General features: G+C 44.3%; 2 protein-coding genes across 9 annotated transcripts in view; both read left to right on the plus strand.

Annotated features, from left to right (window-relative positions):
- Nucleotides 1-895: 895 nt before the first annotated feature.
- Nucleotides 896-14,415, plus strand: LOC110504650 (MORC family CW-type zinc finger protein 3). 5 transcript variants are annotated; one of them, XM_021583415.2, is made up of 16 exons: nucleotides 903-1,124; nucleotides 1,272-1,344; nucleotides 3,719-3,851; nucleotides 4,259-4,479; nucleotides 4,864-5,011; nucleotides 5,437-5,599; nucleotides 5,867-5,995; nucleotides 6,218-6,337; nucleotides 6,602-6,705; nucleotides 6,820-6,954; nucleotides 7,176-7,292; nucleotides 7,669-7,746; nucleotides 10,023-10,385; nucleotides 12,620-13,145; nucleotides 13,367-13,527; nucleotides 13,630-14,415. In XM_021583415.2, exons 1-16 carry the CDS (start codon nucleotides 1,086-1,088, stop codon nucleotides 13,787-13,789), a joined length of 2,670 nt encoding a protein of 889 aa, XP_021439090.2. In that variant the 5' UTR covers nucleotides 903-1,085; the 3' UTR covers nucleotides 13,790-14,415. The 5 variants fall into 5 exon arrangements, 4 of the variants coding, with proteins under 4 accessions (XP_021439090.2, XP_036826294.1, XP_036826295.1 ...); XM_036970399.1 differs by having other exon boundaries at nucleotides 10,023-10,340; XM_036970400.1 differs by having other exon boundaries at nucleotides 10,023-10,340; nucleotides 12,623-13,145.
- Nucleotides 14,416-14,550: 135 nt separating this feature from the next.
- Nucleotides 14,551-20,469, plus strand: part of f8 (coagulation factor VIII, procoagulant component) — a 39,861-nt gene continuing 33,942 nt past the window's right edge. For 3 of the 4 annotated variants that reach the window (XM_021583414.2, XM_036970395.1, XM_036970394.1), the window contains exons 1-3: nucleotides 14,551-15,069; nucleotides 15,308-15,408; nucleotides 16,171-16,293. In XM_021583414.2, the coding sequence (XP_021439089.2) occupies nucleotides 14,906-15,069; nucleotides 15,308-15,408; nucleotides 16,171-16,293 (388 nt within the window). In that variant the 5' untranslated portion in view covers nucleotides 14,551-14,905. Of the gene's footprint in view, nucleotides 15,070-15,307; nucleotides 15,409-16,170; nucleotides 16,294-18,906; nucleotides 18,921-20,469 lie in introns of those variants that run through there. The other variant, XM_036970396.1, reaches the window with a different exon arrangement.

Here is a 20,469-nt window from a genome sequence, read left to right on the forward strand (position 1 = left end):
GGGTCTTGTTATTAGGAAGGATGTCTACCATGGATAGCTAAAATAATTATTATGATCACACTTCATCAATTGAAATATTATAGGGACACCTATATGTAACAGTATAACTTTAGACCGTCCCCTCGCCCATACCCGAGCGGGAACCAGGGACCCTCTGCACACGTCAACACAGTCACCCAAGAAGCATCGTTACCCATCGCTCCACAAAAGCCGCGGCTCTTGCAGAGCAAGAGGAACAACTACTTCAATGTCTCAGAGCAAGTGAAGTCACCGATTGAAACGCTATTTAGCGTGTGAATCGTCCTCAGAAATACCCACATGCCTGAATAATAATTGCATAACCAACGTCTGTAATAAGACATGTCCGAATAGGGCTATAACATGGAAAATAACAGGTTGAACCATTTAGAATGCGCCCCATAATCCCATGGGATCCGTCATGGGTGCACACAGCATAAATATGACATAAACAATTATAGTGCCTACACATCACATTCTAGATGCAAACCAAATAGGTTTTTATAGGTTAAGTTGATAAGCAAATTGGCCGCATCATGCTCATGTTAGTCCTCTAGAACGCAGGTGTAGACTTCCTAGTATGACTCTGAAATAATGAGGTGGCGTGTACGTGTGCGCGCATCCGTTTCAGCGTGTTTGGGAGTCTTCGACTCCAACCACGGGAGTCTGAGTCTACTCCAAAAACCATGGAGTCGTGCACCACTAGGGGTTGGCAGTGTGGTTACGGTTAGCGTTTGTTTAACATAATACATATATTGTAGAAATGGGCGGGGTTTGTGACTGTGGTATATAAACTAGCAGATGCGGCGTTTAAGTGCTAGTCGGAACTAGGAAACTCTGAATTTTCGGACTCGCTAACTGTTCGATTGCGTCACGTGTATAACTAGGCTACAATCATTTAGCGAGTCGAACATTTCAGAGTTTCCTAGTTTCGACTAATGCGTGAACGCGACAAGACAGACCTGTGCGAGCGGCCTGTTGCTACTCACTACGTAGACACAGTTTAAACTCTGTACTGTCTTTGACGTAGGTGTCGTTTGCCTGCTAGTGGTTTTCACTGTAAAAACATGGCGAGGTTTAGCGAGCATGGGATTCGCCTCAGTTCCGTATGTATTTTTCAAATAAGTTATTTATTGTGTGTTGTAAGCTATTTCGTTTGTAATTTGCATTCGTTCTTATATGCTAGATGTGTTGTTGACGTTTAGTTTTTATTATAAAGGAAAATAGTAAATATCGAAGTTGTTTTTTTGCAGATGAGTCCGTCCTTCCTGAATAGTAATTCAACAAGTCATACGTGGCCTTTCAGCGCAGTTGCAGAACTAATAGGTAACAACAGTCAACTTTCATTTTGATATTCTGTGTTTTCATTTCCCTTTCCGCTGAAGGCAGGAAAGTTGCAAATGTTTGTGCCTAAAAATGTACTGGTGGCATGGCTTCCGCATAAGAAAATACAATAGACGCCTTGTCTGTGTGTGTGTGTTGCCCGCACTTCATCGAGAGTCTACCATCCACCTGTTCTTTTCTCATCGCAATATGTGTCACATGTGACAGTATAAGTTATACTTTAGTTATAACATGTTAGTATATTCAAATGAAGTTCCATATTTTACAGAGGAGAAAATGTTATGCCTACAGTAACTTCATTATGACGTCGCTTGCCAGGCATTCACATCATATTTTTCTCGCGCTACTAAGTTTTTTTTTAGGTGGAAATTAGTTCCTCATTCATATCAACGCAGTAACACTACTTGCGATGCGGGTAAAATATGTTTTATATTCATGTTCGTTGTTTATTCTCATCTAAATTCGGTATATGTTTCAAGTTGTCAGAGTTGAGAAGCCTCCCCTCTGTGCATGCATAGGCCCTGGAAGTAAGGGTGCTGATCGAGAGTACTTCAGCAACCCCTGAAAAATCTGAATTAAAAAATATATCTATATTTTTTTATTATTATTATTTTAATGTAGTGCACTGGGCCTTTAATAGTCCTGTATAAGAGGACAATCTGCAGCTCGGGCAAACCCCAGCAACAAAAATATTGCAGCACCTCCACCCCTAAACTACTTCCCGCAGCTATGTGTGCATGATTATTGGTTGGAATAGACCAGTTGGTTGGTGCCGTGTGCATTGTCTGTTGGTCACCTTCAAATTTGTGAAAGCCTGCGATTTGCATACTTGGAATAACCCCGAGTGTGGTGCACACTGTAGACTTGCATTTGGTTAAGATACGCAGTGCTTAACTTGGGCAGGAACTCACCTTAGCTGAGTACCAGCACCCTAAATGTTGAGCTCCTGTTCCCCTTACAGAATATTAACTCAAAAGTATTGTGGAGCTCCTGCACCTAAATATAAACAGTACCTGCACCCAACTTGAGTACCAGCACCTATTTTAGTCCAAGTCAAGCACTGAAGATACATACTGGGCGCGTTCGAGCAGATCACTTTTGTCAACCTTACAAAGTGTGTTGCATTATGGGGATAAAAAATTGTCCGACTTGACAACTGCATGAGCTTTACAAAAACCATGTGATCAAAGGTCATGAAGTTTAGACTCTAGTCGACTGCAAATTTCTGAAGTTGCTATTCACCAACTTCATCCTGCAGCCATCACTGCATTGTGGGAGGCTGTCAACCAATCGTTAGGGTGCATTTGTTTGACCCACGTGAACGTGACCAAAGATGTGACTAAAACAGAAACCAACCTTTCTGCAGTTCATGTATAATTGAATGTGATATTTGAGGCTCTCTTTCACCAATTGATAGTACAATGTACACACCCATATTTACAACTTGTGACTGTGTGATATGGGGTTGGAGACATGTTTATTTTGACATTAAAAATACACTTTTATAAACAATGGCAACACTGCCATGTTGCACTGAGCCTTCCTGTTGGAAAACCACATTCATGTCCGGCTTTCGGCTGTTGCAGATGCACCTCCCCCGACTTCACTCCTGGACTCAAACAAGACCATTGTTTTGTAACTTTTTTTAAAGGCCCAATGCAGTCATTTTATATCAATATCAAATCCTTTCTGGGTAACAGTACCTTACTGTAACAGATTTCCATTAAAATGGGCAAAATAGCTTTTTAGAATTTTGCTAGGACTGTGTGGTAGTGAAAACTGAAAACTAGCTGTTATTGGCAGAGGTTTGGAGCTCAATTTGTTATTGGTCTATTAAGGAATTTACCGCATGGTGATGTCACCATGGAAAGCCTAAACTCCAGCCCATGCAAACCTGCTGATTAGAACGTCCCGTGTAGATTTCATGTTCAAACAGCAACTATCAGGAAATAACACTGATCAAGTTGTTTAACACTTTTACAGTGTTAGTTTCCTCAACTGTTGTACAATATGATATAAAACACAGGACATGGTTTGGAAACGTGGGGTCATTTTTCATTGGAGCAGACATTTGGTCTGAAAAAACATCTGTTCAAACCAGTCCAGTTAATCTCACGTGTGCTAGTCTGTCACAAGGGACCACTTTTACATTATGCAGGATAAGTTGGTCAACTGATTTTAATAATTACAGTACACCCCCTGTCTAGACACAGTTAATGTGAAGCACTGTGTGACTTTTTCAACTTGTTCTACAATAGTTTTTACAACCATTTTTCATGTAAAATGGGCTTTATAGATTCATTTAATGATTGATTGATTGATTGATTGATTGACTGACTGACTTTGTGCTGTGTAGATAATGCGTCAGACCCGGGCGTGACAGCCAGGCAGATCTGGATAGATGTGGTCGAGGAACAGCAACAGCTCTGTCTGGCCTTCACTGACAACGGCAGCGGCATGACCCCCAACAAACTGCACAAAATGCTCAGGTGAGAAACACAGGCTTACGTACGTTTGGCTACACACACATACACACACACTGCTGTTTGATCATCCATGTTGCAGCCTCTACACACACACACACACACTGCTATGTGAAAGGTTATACTGTAATTACCCATACATAAACAACTGAGTTGAATTACTAACATTTTGTCTTTGTTCCACACCCTTTTTTGTCTCACTATGCGACATGCCCACTCTCTCTCTCACGTAAACCCGTGAACACACAATCGCTCTCTTTTCTCCCCCTCATTCTCACATACACACATCCTACACACAAACTATCTCTCTGCACACAAATACAGACCCACTTCTCTCACTTCCACACCAATACAGACACATGTCTCCAACTAACGCTGCAATCTCACCCCACTCTTTCTCTTTGTCTGTTCAGTTTTGGTTTCACAGAGAAAGGGTCTGGTAAGGGCAGCCACCAGGCCATCGGTGTCTATGGAAACGGCTTTAAGTCTGGCTCCATGCGTCTTGGTCGTGACGCTCTGATCTTCACTAAGAACGGAGGCTGTCTGACCGTCGGCATGCTGTCTCAGAGCTACTTACAGGCTATAAAGGCACAGGCTGTCATCGTCCCCATCGTGCCCTTCAACCAACAGACCAATATCCTTACACAGAGAGAGATAGGACCCAATGCAGTATCATTGATGCTTTGGAAATGTTTCCTAAATGTTTGTCATGCCAATAAAGCAATTGAATTTGAGAGAGAGGAAAACAGACAGAGAGGAAGAAAGACAGAGAGGAAGACAGACAGAGAGGAAGACAGACGGAGAGGAAGACAGACAGAGAGGAAGACAGACAGAGAGGAAGACTGACAGAGAGGAAGACTGACAGAGAGGAAGACTGACAGAGAGGAAGACTGACAGAGAGGAAGACAAGAGTACATGCATGTGTGTGTTCAAAGGATTGATTGAAAAACTGTGTGTGTATGCGTCCGTGTGCTTGCCTGTATGTGTATCCTGGTTGCTCTCCTTAACTATGTCTTACAGGTGCTGGTAGTGACTGAGGACTCTGAGGCCAGTCTGAATGCCATCCTGACCCACTCTCTGATCCACACCCAGAAGGAGCTGCTACAGCACTTTGACTCCATCCTCTCCAAGAAGGGCACTAAGATCCTCATCTGGAACATACGCAGGTCAGGAAACACACCCACGTAATCGCTGTGAGATGGCTAGCTAGTTTGCGGTGCGAGCTATTAGTGTTTCCATCGGTGACGTATCTCGCTCTGAGACCTCAAAATAGAAGTTTCCTTTGCTCTGCAAGGGCCGCTGCTTTTGTGGAGCGATAGGTAATGGATGCTTTGAGGGTGACTGTTGTCGATGTTTTCAAAGGGTCCCTGATTCGAGTCCAGGTTGGGGCAAGGAGAGGGACGGAAGCAAAACTGTTACACACAAACACATTCTGCTTATTTGTTAGTAATGACACAGTATTGGGTATCATCTCTGAAAGCAGAAAGGATCAGTGGCCAATTAATGATTCATTACAGGCAAGTGGGATATTTTATAATTCTATGAAGAATGAAGCTGACACAAGTAATGAGTTCTACAATATCACGTACAGGAACAAAGATGGTAAGCCGGAGCTGGATTTCGAGACAGATGAGTTTGACATCCGGATGCCAGAGATCCACTCAGAGGAGACCAAGACTAGAGGCAGGAAGAAGAGCTTCCCCGGACCGCAGAGGACTGACCACACCATCCCAGAGATGGACTACTCCCTGAGAGTGAGTGATAAAAAAGATGAGTGATGATGTGTTACAATGAGAGTGAGTGTTGAGTGAGTGATGAGAGACATGTCAGGGTGGTTAAGAGAAAGTTCACTGTAAACATTTCAGTCACCTTGGAACTCTATTCAACAACTGTATACACCAGAGGATTGTGACCTTGAATGCAGCATAGCCAAACAGAGTGATAAAAAGGAAGGTGAGAAGGTCTGATGGTTTGAATATGATTCTGAACAGGAAGTCTCATTCATTCACATTCTCTCACAGGCCTACCTCAGCATCTTGTACCTGAAGCCTCGGACTCAGATCATCCTGCGACAGAAGAAGGTTCAGACCAAGCTGGTCGCCAAGAGCCTGTCGCAGATTGAGAACGATGTTTATAAACCCCAATTCAATGTATCCTTCTGTAGAACTAGAATCGGTTTGTCCATTCATTTCTATCCAAAAACGATTATTGCGTTTATCAAAGTATTCTGTAAGTAATAGAACTTAACCTTAACATACCTTAACCTAACTTAACTTACATAGCAACGATGCAAAGTACTGTGGTCACTTGTACAGGCTTCAGTCTGGGCGTATGCCCAGAAAACTTAACTTAAACTTAACCATTTCTATCAGAAAGACAGAGTTAAGGTCACCTTTGGGTTCAACCGTAAGAACAAAGACCACTATGGCATCATGATGTACCACAAGAACCGCCTCATCAAGTCCTATGAGAAGGTTGGCTACCAGATCAAGGTACATATGAATTAAAGACTGTAATGTTGAGTTTATCTGTCAACACCTGGGGCCACAAACAAGATATATTATATGAGAGATTGTGTGAGGTTTTGGTGTAATAGTTATACTATACTTCTCTCTCCCTCTAAATCTCCATCTCTCACTCCTATATACCTCACCCTCTTCCCACCTCTCCCTCTACTTCTCCTTTACTACTTTACTACTTCTCCTTTACCTCTATATCTCTCTCTTCTTCTTTTTTCCCCCCTCTCCCTGTTTCAGTCGTCAGGTCAGAGGGCAGGGGTTGGGGTTATTGGAGTCATTGAGTGCAACTTCCTGAAGCCGGCTCACAACAAGCAAGACTTTGAATACACCAAAGAGTACAGGTACAACACACACACAAATGAATCAGTATTATCATGAACCAGATGAGCAGATTGACATGCTATTTATAGTTCAGGATGTGAACATCCTCTCTGTATTTGTGTGGTTTGAAACAGGCTGACCCTGTCGTCCCTGGGGCTGAAGCTCAACGACTACTGGAATGAGATGATGGAGAAAAAGGCGAGAGAACGAGAGTTCCTGGCAGCGGAGAAGAAGAATGAAGAGGAAGATGAGGAGGAGGAAGAGGAGGAGTGAGTTTTTATGTTTGTTTAGTTTGATTTATTTTGGATGATTGTTGCTACAGACTGTCAAATATTACCGTGACATCACAGTGCAAGTACAGGGCTAACATGGATGGCTTGTGGTTAAGAAACAGGAAATGAAAAGTGTGTGTTTTGTTTAACTTGTGTGCCCACTGGTGTGTGTGTATGTGTGCGTGCGTGCGTGTCTTTGTACACTCCTACGTGTGTAGGAGTCCAGTGTGGCTGCAGTGTGAGGACTGTCTGAGGTGGAGGCGTGTCCCAGAAGGCCACTACAGCTCCACCCCTGAACACTGGAGCTGCAGCCAGAACCCCAACACCATGCTCAGGTACCAGAGAGAGACAGAGAGAGAGGGCTCTATTTTAACAAACCTAACCTGGCGTTATGGCTGGAAAATGTCAGTGCGCTGGTTTTTACATGACGCCTTAGCGCCGCCTTAACGGCAGACAAAAATAGAGCCCAGAGAGAGAGAGTAAGAGAGCGAGAGAGAGAGAGATAGCAAGTGTGCATGCATTCAAGCTTTCAGGAGTGTATTTGCATGTTAGGTTGTCTTTGTTCTCATCAACTGTACTTAATCATCTGACCTGGGGTGTGTATTTCAGGACTTTCTCATCTGACCTGTGGTGTGTATTTCAGGAGTTCCTCATCTGACCTGTGGTGTGTATTTCAGGAGTTCCTCATCTGACCTGTGGTGTGTATTTCAGGAGCTGCTCTCTGCCAGAGGAAGCAGAGGAGAGTGAAGAAGAGTTAACGCCAAGCTACCAGAAGAAGACCTACAAGAAGTAAATATACCACCACCCACCCCTACTCTCTCCTCCACCCTACTCTCACTCCCTCTCTCCTCCACCCTACTCTCTCCTCCACCCTACTCTCTCCTCCACCCTACTCTCTCCTCCACCCTACTCTCACTCCCTCTCTCCTCCACCCCTACTCTCTCCTCCACCCTACTCTTACTCCCTCTCTCCTCCACCCTACTCTCACCTCCACCCTACTCTCACTCCCTCTCTCCTCCACCTTACTCTTACTCCCTCTCTCCTCCACCCTACTCTCTCCTCCACCCTACTCTCACTCCCTCTCTCCTCCACCCTACTCTTACTCCCTCTCTCCTCCACCCTACTCTCACCTCCACCCCACTCTCACTCCCTCTCTCCTCCACCCTACTCTTACTCCCTCTCTCCTCCACCCTACTCTCACCTCCACCCCACTCTCACTCCCTCTCTCCTCCACCCTACTCTCACTCCCTCTCTCCTCCACCCTACTCTTACTCCCTCTCTCCTCCACCCTACTCTCACCTCCACCCCACTCTCACTCCCTCTCTCCTCCACGCTACTCTTACTCCCTCTCTCCTCCACCCTACTCTCACCTCCACCCCACTCTCACTCCCTCTCTCCTCCACCCTACTCTTACTCCCTCTCTCCTCCACCCTACTCTCACCTCCACCCCACTCTCACTCCCTCTCTCCTCCACCCTACTCTTACTCCCTCTCTCCTCCACCCTACTCTTACTCCCTCTCACCTCCACCCCACTCTCACTCCCTCTCTCCTCCACCCTACTCTTACTCCCTCTCTCCTCCACCCTACTCTCACCTCCACCCCACTCTCACTCCCTCTCTCCTCCACCCTACTCTTACTCCCTCTCTCCTCCACCCTACTCTCACCTCCACCCCACTCTCACTCCCTCTCTCCTCCACCCTACTCTTACTCCCTCTCTCCTCCACCCTACTCTCACCTCCACCCCACTCTCACTCCCTCTCTCCTCCACCCTACTCTCACCTCCACCCCACTCTTACTCCCTCTCTCCTCTACCCTACTCTCACCTCCACCCCACTCTTACTCCCTCTCTCCTCTACCCTACTCTCACTCCCTCTCTCCTCCACCCTACTCTTACTCCCTCTCTCCTCCACCCTACTCTTACTCCCTCTCTCCTCCACCCCACTCTCACCCCTTCTCCTCCACCCTACTCTCACCTTCACCCCACTCTCACTCCCTCTCCTCCACCCTATTCTCTCCTCTACCCTACTCTCCTCCACCCTACTCTCACTCCCTCTCTCCTCCACCCTACTCTCACTCCCTCTCTTTTCCACCCTACTCTCTCCTCCTCCCTACTCTCACTCCCTCTCTCCTTCACCCTACTCTCACCTCCACCCTACTCTCTCCTCCACCCTACTCTCACCTCCACTCCACTCTACTCTCAACTCCACTCTACTCTCACCTCCACCCTACTCTCACCTCCACCCTACTCTCACCTCCACCCTACTCTCTCCTCCACCCTACTCTCTCCTCCACCCTACTCTCACCTCCACCCTACTCTCTCCTCCACTCTACTCTCACCTCCACTCCACTCTACTCTCAACTCCACTCTACTCTCACCTCCACACTACTCTCACCTCCACCCTACTCTCACCTCCACCCTACTCTCTCCTCCACCCTACTCTCTCCTCCACCCTACTCTCACCTCCACCCTACTCTCTCCTCCATTCTACTCTCACTCCCTCTCTCCTCCACCATACTCTCTCCTCCAGTCTACTCTTACTCCCTCTCTCCTCCACTCTACTCTCACTCCCTCTCTCCTCCACCCTACTCTCTCCTCCACTCTACTCACTCCCTCTCTCCTCCACCCTACTCTCTCCTCCACTCTACTCTCACTCCCTCTCTCCTCCACCCTACTCTCACCTCCACCCTACTCTGCTCTTCATGCACGCCAGATGCACAGCCAATTAATATCTGTACTGACACTTTGTTTGATGTGTGTGTGCATGGCTGTGTGTGTGGCTAGTGGCTACGCATGTGTGGGTGTGTGGGTGTGTGTGTGTATATGCAATGCCATGTATTTGCACTCTCTGTGTGCATGTGTCAGTTTGTGGTTTGCCGCCTGTGAGTTTTACGTTGTTATTCTCAGTAAAAACCACAGTGTCAGAGCAAACCTGACTTCCTCCTTCAGTTGAATATTTTCTTCATATTTATACTTTAGGCCTACTCTACTGTGCCTATCTATACTGTACTGAGCCATGTATCTCGGTTGTTCCATTCACTGCTGTTTCCATTCTGTGTCTAAAAAGGGACCAAGGCCTGGTCAGAAAACGAGGCCGTCCGCGGAAGCACCATGTACTCCCCCAAGGCCTGTCTGAGCCGGTCCTCCTCCGCCCTCTACCCCGTGATGCCCCCCTGCCTCTGACTGAACCGGTCCTCCTTCGCCCCCTACCCCCTGATGCCCCCCTCCCTCTGACTGAACCGGTCCTCCTCCGCCCTCTACCCCCTGATGCCCCCCTCCATCTGCTCACAGAGGAGACTGAGAACAGCGAGCAGAATAAGCCAGTGGCTCCACTGGTGGCCACTTTAGAGGATGACGAGGACAACATGGCACCGTCCAAGTCTGGGTCAGAGACATGCGCACCCACACGCGCATGCAAACGCTCATACAGGTAACTGCCAAAATAAAGGAAACACCAACATAAAGCATCTTAATAGGGCGTTGGACCTCCACGAGCCAGAACAGCTTCAATGCACCTTGGCATAGATTCTACAAGTGTCTGGAACTCTAGTGGAGGGATGCAACACCGTTGTTCTATGAGAAATTACCATTATTTGGTATTTTGTTGGTGTTGGAAAACACTGTTTCTGGCACTGCTCCAGAATCTTCCAGATTTTGGGTTGAGATCTGGTGACTGAGACACACACACACACACACACACACACCCTTTAAACTCTCTATGCTCCTTTGAGACCCCTCTTTCCAAGTCACTGCGATCTCTTCTTCTAGCCATGATAGCCAAAATTATGGGCAACTGGGCATTTTTATACACCCTACGCATGATGCTATTGCTTAATTAACTCAGGAACCACACCTGTGTGGAAGTATCGGCTTTCAATATATTTTGTATCCCTCATTTACTCAAGTGTTTCCTTCATTTTGGCAGTTACATGTACATATACACTCACTCTTATTCGAACACACACACTCTTACACACACACACAAATGCACATATACAGTGCCTTGCGAAAGTATTCGGCCCCCTTGAACTTTGTGACCTTTTGCCACATTTCAGGCTTCAAACATAAAGATATAAAACTGTATTTTTTTGTGAAGAATCAACAACAAGTGGGACACAATCATGAAGTGGAACGACATTTATTGGATATTTCAAACTTTTTTAACATATCAAAAACTGAAAAATTGGGCGTGCGAAATTATTCGGCCCCCTTAAGTTAATACTTTGTAGCGCCACCTTTTGCTGCGATTACAGCTGTAAGTCGCTTGGGGTATGTCTCTATCAGTTTTGCACATCGAGAGACTGACATTTTTTCCCATTCCTCCTTGCAAAACAGCTCGAGCTCAGTGATGTTAGATGGAGAACATTTGTGAACAGCAGTTTTCAGTTCTTTCCACAGATTCTCGATTGGATTCAGGTCTGGACTTTGACTTGGCCATTCTAACACCTGGATATGTTTATTTTTGAACCATTCCATTGTAGATTTTGCTTTATGTTTTGGATCATTGTCTTGTTGGAAGACAAATCTCCGTCCCAGTCTCAGGTCTTTTGCAGACTCCATCAGGTTTTCTTCCAGAATGGTCCTGTATTTGGCTCCATCCATCTTCCCATCAATTTTAACCATCTTCCCTGTCCCTGCTGAAGAAAAGCAGGCCCAAACCATGATGCTGCCACCACTATGTTTGACAGTGGGGATGGTGTGTTCAGCTGTGTTGCTTTTACGCCAAACATAACGTTTTGCATTGTTGCCAAAAAGTTCAATTTTGGTTTCATCTGACCAGAGCACCTTCTTCCACATGTTTGGTGTGTCTCCCAGGTGGCTTGTGGCAAACTTTAACTGACACTTTTTATGGATATCTTTAAGAAATGGCTTTCTTCTTGCCACTCTTCCATAAAGGCCAGATTTGTGCAATATACGACTGATTGTTGTCCTATGGACAGAGTCTCCCACCTCAGCTGTAGATCTCTGCAGTTCATCCAGAGTGATCATGGGCCTCTTGGCTGCATCTCTGATCAGTCTTCTCCTTGTATGAGCTGAAAATTTAGAGGGACGGCCAGGTCTTGGTAGATTTGCAGTGGTCTGATACTCCTTCCATTTCAATATTATCGCTTGCACAGTGCTCCTTGGGATGTTTAAAGCTTGGGAAATCTTTTTGTATCCAAATCCGGCTTTAAACTTCTTCACAACAGTATCTCGGACCTGCCTGGTGTGTTCCTTGTTCTTCATGATGCTCTCTGCGCTTTTAACGGACCTCTGAGACTATCACAGTGCAGGTGCATTTATACGGAGACTTGATTACACACAGGTGGATTGTATTTATTATCATTAGTCATTTAGGTCAACATTGGATCATTCAGAGATCCTCACTGAACTTCTGGAGAGAGTTTGCTACACTAAAAGTAAATGGGCTGAATAATTTTGCACGCCCAATTTTTAAGTTTTTGATTTGTTAAAAAAGTTTGAAATATCCAATAAATGTCGTTCCACTTCATGATTGTGTCCCACTTGTTGTTGATTCTTCACAAAAAAATACAGTTTTATATCTTTATGTTTGAAGCCTGAAATGTGGCAAAAGGTCGCAAAGTTCAAGGGGTCCGAATACTTTCGCAAGGCACTGTGGATAGATACAGACACAAACACACACTCAGTCTCTCTCTGTCTCAGCAGAAACAAGCGGAAGTCAATATGGCCGCCCAGGGACATGGAAAAGAGACCACAACCATGGGCGGGTCCACACCCATTCGCTGACGAGATCCAAGATGTGCAACAACCTGGGAAAGACTGCAACGAACCACAGACACTGATTGGGCAGACAGAGAAGACCAAGGGGGAAAAGGCACCACTCGGGGCCACCAGAGGAGGCCTTTCCCAGCCCAGCTCCAGCCTTGCCTGGCCTCCCTCCCTCACTTCAGCCCAGACGGTGGTGGTGTCCCCCCTGAGTCGTCCGGAGGGCCCCTGGCCCCGGGCTCTGACCCTGGAGGGAGCTGGTTCAGAAAGGGGAGCCCTGGTCCAGAGACTGGCTGGACTGGAGAAGGAGGCTCAGAGGCTGAGGAGGATACTGGGTTCCAACGCACCCCCAGCAACGCAGGACACTGTGGTGATGACAGAGGCTGCCTCTGGGGATAAGGCATCTGGTGGGGTGGGGGCGGAGACAACAGTGGCCATGGTAACCAAACAGGACCAAAGGGAGGTCAGTAGGGTTAACTGTGAATTTAGTAAAGTTCTGAATGTTTTTCAAGATTAGTGAAATCAAAAGACCTACTATCCCCATTAGGAGGATACATGAAGAACATTATAAAATGGTTAGTTCCAAGCTTTCTTATTAGTTCAAACTGGTATTCTAGCTGTCAATTCTTCTGAATTTAAACTTTTATAGAGACATATATCCCATTACCTCTTTTCTCACTACAGTGTGAGAGCTCAGCTTCCCCTGGCACACCAGGGCTGGTTGTGGATGGCATCCAGTCCCAGAGAGAGCAGCCTGAGCTGGGCAGGCTGAGGAGGGAGAAGGCTGACCCCCAGAGCAGGCTGAGACAGACTGACAGCCCAGTGACCAGGGACCAGAGCTCCCGGTGTGTTTACCCACGCAGAGACAGAAACACACACACCCTATAATCCATCGCTTCTTTAGATTTGCATTCTCTCTATAACTTTCTGCTCTCTGTATTTCCCAGCATTGTGCAGGAGAACCTCCTCAAAATCCGAGGGAACGTGGTGGCTCTGCTGTCAGCCATCCTGCCCCACCTGGACCTGCAGGGCATCAGCCTGGATACGCCAGACGTAGACAGCATCCTGCAGCAGATCATAGACGCCAACTCACTGTCTCCACTCTAGAACCCACTCTCAGTGCTCTAGAACCCGCTCTCAGCACTCTAGAACTCACTCTCACCACTAGTACTTATGCTCACCACTCTACTGTAGGTAACATATCGTTTATTTTTCCATACCAACCTGGAACCCCTATGTCCACAACACATTATCCACACACTGACTCACATTGTAATGGCTGACCCATCTTAATAGTCATAATAATGACTATCACATTGTAAATACTTTATCCCCAATTGACCCTGCCTAAGTTCAGATGCGTTGTACTGTACTCATTGAGTGTGAGATGTTGTAATACTGTACTCAGATCAGCTTGCTATGCTGTATGTTTTACCTTCACCATATGGGAAGGATCCACATAAGTAACCAGCAGTCTGCTTCATTTAATATCATGTGTTATTACTTGTCAATCAGAGACCCTGGCTTGTGTGAGAGAAGCTGAGAAGCCTATTACTGTTTGCTTTTCATCCTTGCTACTGTTTTTAATACGTTTGTTAATTATTTTGTCATTTTAATGTATGAACATGTTCCTTGATAGTGTTAGGGCTGGACTTAAACAACCCTGTCATTACAATGTTTTATAGTTTCACCGTTTGTTTGCTTGCATATCTTTTTAAAGAAAATCAACCAGGTATCATGATTTTGTGATCTTTTGTCTGACGTTTAACAGGCACCACTTTTGTTCTAAACACCATACCCCTCGTCTTGTCTGAAGCATGTTGTTATGTGTGTTTTGAGTTCAACCAATGAGAAATACCTAACAAAAGTTTATAAAATTCGGCAGTAGACAGTATTGACCACAGGGAGGCAGAGTGGCCATCATCATTTTTCCTATATTTTACTGTGAGCAGCACTGAAACGGACACGTCTAACTTCACTATTTCCAACTCACTACAAGCTCTACACATACACACACTCACTCCCCCTGTCTCTCACATTCATACACACTGTCTTTCTCTCTCTCTCCCCCTGTGACTATCTCTAGTTTTGAACGTTCCCTTTAAATACCCTCCCTAACGGGAAATAACGGTAGTAAGCTGCCTGCTACCGTCCGGTCAGGCTATCCGATTTCTCTACGGTCAGTGAATTTACGTGCAGGCGGACAGGTGCTCGTGCTTTGCGATGAGAACGCTGTTGATATCACTCCTCTGGGTCCTCGGCGGGGTGGAGGAGACGGTGGCCGTACCTGCCGTAGGCCGACATGCCACGAGAGAGTTCTACATCGCCGCGGTTGAGATTGGTTGGGACTATCTTTACTGGGGCAGCGCTGACTCGTCGGAACAAAGGTGAAGTTCTATCAAGTCATTACCTAACATCTATCCCTTATTTGTTTTTCTGCTTTGAAGACTAGGTTTTTTATGTCTGTCGGGTTAAACGTCAATATTGTAGTATACTGTTCTATGCAATTAAAAGTTGAAGATGTATATAACCTTGTAGGACATTTGATTTGTTTTCATGTTTAAATCATTGCATTATACATTCTTTAAAAACATTTAAATATCCATGTTGATTATGAACTTCTAGGAGGAGGACCAAGGATCCCCCTCAGAAATACATAAAAGCTGTTTATAGAGAATACACTGATTCCACATATTCAGTCCCCAAACCTACATCAACATGGGCAGGTATGTGTACTCATTTTATGTATTAATTATTAATTACTTTAAGTAGGTATATCTTTGAAATAAAATATATGCTACCACACACAGTGGTGTGAAGTACTTAAGTAAAACTACTTTAAAGTACTACTTAAGTAGTTTATAGGGGTATCTGTACTTTATTATTTATATTTTTGCAAACTTTTATGTTTACTTCACTACATTCTTAAAGGAATTATGTACTTTTTACTTCATACATTTTCCCTGACAGCAAAAAGTATTCGTTACATTTTAATGGGAAAATGGTCCAATTCACACACTTATCAAGAGAACATCCCTGGTCATCCTACTGCCTCTGATCTGACGGACTCACTAAACACATGCTTCGTTTGTAAATTATGTCTGAGTGTTGGAGTGTGCCCCTTGCTATCCGTCAATAAAAATAACAAAAATTAAATGGTGCCGTCTGGTTTGCTTAATAAAAGGAATTGGAAATGGTTTATACTTTTACTTTTGATACTTAAGTATATTTTAGCAATTCCATTTACTTTTGATCCTTATATTTAAAACCAAACACTTTTAGACTTTTACTCAAGTAGGATTTTACTTTTACTTGAGTCATTTTCTATTAAGGTTTCTTTACTTTTACTCCAGTATGACAAGTGAGTTATTTTTCCACCGCTGACCACCACACACACACACACACACACACACACACACACACACACACACACACACACACACACACACACACACACAGAGAGAGAAACAGAGTGCTTTGTGTTGCAGGTATCCAGGGTCCGGTGATCCATGCCCAGGCCAGTGACAGGGTGGTGGTGCACTTTAAGAACCTGGCGTCCCAGCCCTACAGCATCAGCCCTGTGGGGGTCAGCTACTGGAAACAGTCTGAGGGTAATGTCTTTATGTCTACCTACTAACTTACTACTGGAAACAGTCTGAGGGTAATGTCTTTATGTCTACCTACTAGCTTACTACTGGAAACAGTCTGAGGGTAATGTCTTTATGCCTACCTACTAGCTTACTACTGGAAACAGTCTGAGGATAATGTCTTTATGTCTACCTACTAACTTACTACTGGAAACAGTCTGAGGGTAATGTCTTTATGTCTACCTACTAACTTACTACTGGAAACAGTCTGAGGGTAATGTCTTTATGTCTACCTACTAACTTACTACTGGAAACAGTCTGAGGGTAATGTCTCTATGTCTTTATGTCTACCTACTAACTTACTACTGGAAACAGTCTGAGGGTAATGTCTTTATGCCTACCTACTAGCTTACTACTGGAAACAGTCTGAGGGTAATGTCTTTATGTCTACCTACTAGCTTACTACTGGAAACAGTCTGAGGGTAATGTCTTTATGCCTACCTACTAACTTACTACTGGAAACAGTCTGAGGATAATGTCTTTATGCCTACCTACTAACTTACTACTGGAAACAGTCTGAGGGTAATGTCTTTATGTCTACCTACTAACTTACTACTGGAAACAGTCTGAGGGTAATGTCTTTATGCCTACCTACTAGCTTACTACTGGAAACAGTCTGAGGGTAATGTCTTTATGTCTACCTACTAGCTTACTACTGGAAACAGTCTGAGGGTAATGTCTTTATGCCTACCTACTAACTTACTACTGGAAACAGTCTGAGGATAATGTCTTTATGTCTACCTACTAACTTACTACTGGAAACAGTCTGAGGGTAATGTCTTTATGTCTACCTACTAACTTACTACTGGAAACAGTCTGAGGGTAATGTCTCTATGTCTTTATGTTTACCTACTAGCTTACTACTGGAAACAGTCTGAGGGTAATGTCTTTATGTTTACCTACTAACTTACTACTGGAAACAGTCTGAGGGTAATGTCTTTATGTCTACCTACTAACTTACTACTGGAAACAGTCTGAGGGTAATGTCTATGTTTTTATGTCTACCTACTAACTTACTACTGGAAACAGTCTGAGCGTAATGTCTTTATGTCTTTATGTCTACCTACCAACTTACTACTGGAAACAGTCTGAGGGTAATGTCTTTATGTCTTTATGTTTACCTACTAACTTACTACTGGAAACCGTCTGAGGGTAATGTCTTTATGCCTACCTACTAGCTTACTACTGGAAACAGTCTGAGGATAATGTCTTTATGTCTACCTACTAACTTACTACTGGAAACAGTCTGAGGGTAATGTCTTTATGTCTACCTACTAACTTACTACTGGAAACAGTCTGAGGGTAATGTCTTTATGTCTACCTACTAACTTACTACTGGAAACAGTCTGAGGGTAATGTCTCTATGTCTTTATGTCTACCTACTAACTTACTACTGGAAACAGTCTGAGGGTAATGTCTTTATGCCTACCTACTAGCTTACTACTGGAAACAGTCTGAGGGTAATGTCTTTATGTCTACCTACTAGCTTACTACTGGAAACAGTCTGAGGGTAATGTCTTTATGCCTACCTACTAACTTACTACTGGAAACAGTCTGAGGATAATGTCTTTATGCCTACCTACTAACTTACTACTGGAAACAGTCTGAGGGTAATGTCTTTATGTCTACCTACTAACTTACTACTGGAAACAGTCTGAGGGTAATGTCTTTATGCCTACCTACTAGCTTACTACTGGAAACAGTCTGAGGGTAATGTCTTTATGTCTACCTACTAGCTTACTACTGGAAACAGTCTGAGGGTAATGTCTTTATGCCTACCTACTAACTTACTACTGGAAACAGTCTGAGGATAATGTCTTTATGTCTACCTACTAACTTACTACTGGAAACAGTCTGAGGGTAATGTCTTTATGTCTACCTACTAACTTACTACTGGAAACAGTCTGAGGGTAATGTCTCTATGTCTTTATGTTTACCTACTAGCTTACTACTGGAAACAGTCTGAGGGTAATATCTTTATGTTTACCTACTAACTTACTACTGGAAACAGTCTGAGGGTAATGTCTTTATGTCTACCTACTAACTTACTACTGGAAACAGTCTGAGGGTAATGTCTATGTTTTTATGTCTACCTACTAACTTACTACTGGAAACAGTCTGAGGGTAATGTCTTTATGTCTTTATGTCTACCTACCAACTTACTACTGGAAACAGTCTGAGGGTAATGTCTTTATGTCTTTATGTTTACCTACTAACTTACTACTGGAAACCGTCTGAGGGTAATGTCTTTATGCCTACCTACTAGCTTACTACTGGAAACAGTCTGAGGGTTATGTCTTTATGTCTACCTACTAACTTACTACTGGAAACAGTCTGAGGGTAATGTCTCTATGCCTACCTACTAGCTTACTACTGGAAACAGTCTGAGGGTAATGTCTTTATGCCTACCTACTAGCTTACTACTGGAAACAATCAGAGGGTAATGTCTTTATGTCTACCTACTAGCTTACTACTGGAAACAGTCTGAGGGTAATGCCTTTATGTTCCCCTTTCTAACTTTCTGCTGGAAACAGTCTGAGGGTAATGTCTTTATGCCTACCTACTAGCTTACTACTGGAAACAGTCTGAGGGTATTGTCTGTATGTCTACCTACTAACTTACCATAAATACTAAATCTGCGTGTCTACCTACTAACTTACAGTAAATACTAAATCTGCGTGTCCATCTACTAACTTACCGTAAACACTAAATGTGTGTGTCTACCTACTAACTTACCGTAAATACTAAATATGTGTGTCTATCTACTAACTTACCGTAAATACTAAATCTGTATGTCTATCTACTAATTTGCCGTAAATTGTAAGCCACTGTCACATCTTAGAACTAGTGTTATAAAGTATACTGAACCCAATAAAGGGCTTCCCCACTGTTGTACACTTGAATTAAGTGTGTGTGTGTGTGTGTGTGTGTGTGTGTGTGTGTATCAAATCAAAGCAAATTTTATTTGCCACACGCTCCGACTACAACAGGCTTACTTACAAGCCCTTAACCAACAACGCAGTTTCAAGATTTTTTTTTTTAAGTAAGAAAGAAAAGTAACAAATAATTAAAGAGCAGCAGTAAATTACAATAGCGGGGCTCCATACAGGGGGTACCGTGACAGAATCAATGTGCGGAGGTACCGGTGTCGAGGTAATTGAGGTAATATGTACATGTAGGTAGAGTTATTAAAGTGACTATGCATAGATAATAATAGAGAGTAGCAGCAGCGTAGAAGGGGGGGAGGCAATGCAAATAGTCTGGGTAGCCATTTGATTAGATGTTCAGGAGTCTTATAGCTTGGGGGTAGAAGCTATCTAGAAGCCTCTTGGACCTAGACTTGGTTCTCCGGCACCGCCTGCCGTGAGGTAGCAGAGAGAACAGTCTATGACTAGGGTGGCTGGAGTATTTAACAATTTTTAGGGCCTTCCTCTGGCACCGTCTGGTATAGAGGTCCTAGATGGCAGGAGGCTTGGCCCCAGTGATGTACTGGGCCGTACGCTCTACCCTCTGTAGTGCCTTGCGGTCGGAGGCCGAGCAGTTGCCATACCAGGCAGTGATGGAACCAGTCAGGATGCTCTCGATTGTGCAGCTGTAGAACCTTTTAAGGATCTGAGGACCCATGGCAAATTTTTTCAGTCACCTGAAGGGGAATAGGTTTTGTCGTGCTCTCTTGACGCTTGTCTTGGTGTGTTTGGACCATGTTAGTTTGTTGGTGATGTGGACGTCTAGGAACTTGAAGCTCTCAACCTGCTCCACTACAGCACCGTCAATGAGAATGAGGTCATGCTCGGTCCTCCTTTTCCTGTAGTCCACAATCATCTCCTTGTCTTGATCAATCAAATCAAATCAAAATCAAATTTATTTATATAGCCCTTCGTACATCAGCTGATATCTCAAAGTGCTGTACAGAAACCCAGCCTAAAACCCCAAACAGCAAGCAATGCAGGTGTAGAAGCACAGTGGCTAGGAAAAACTTTGAGGGAGAGGTTGTTGTCCTTGTACCACACGGCCAGGTCTTTGACCTCCTCCCTATAGGCTGTCTCGTCGTTGTCAGTGATCAGGCCTACCACTGTTGTGTCATCGGCAAACTTAATAATAGTGTTGGAGTCGTGCCTGGCCGTGCAGTCATAAGTGAAC

The sequence above is a fragment of the Oncorhynchus mykiss genome, chromosome 31 (genome assembly GCF_013265735.2).
Source record: "Oncorhynchus mykiss isolate Arlee chromosome 31, USDA_OmykA_1.1, whole genome shotgun sequence".
NCBI lineage: Eukaryota > Metazoa > Chordata > Actinopteri > Salmoniformes > Salmonidae > Oncorhynchus > Oncorhynchus mykiss.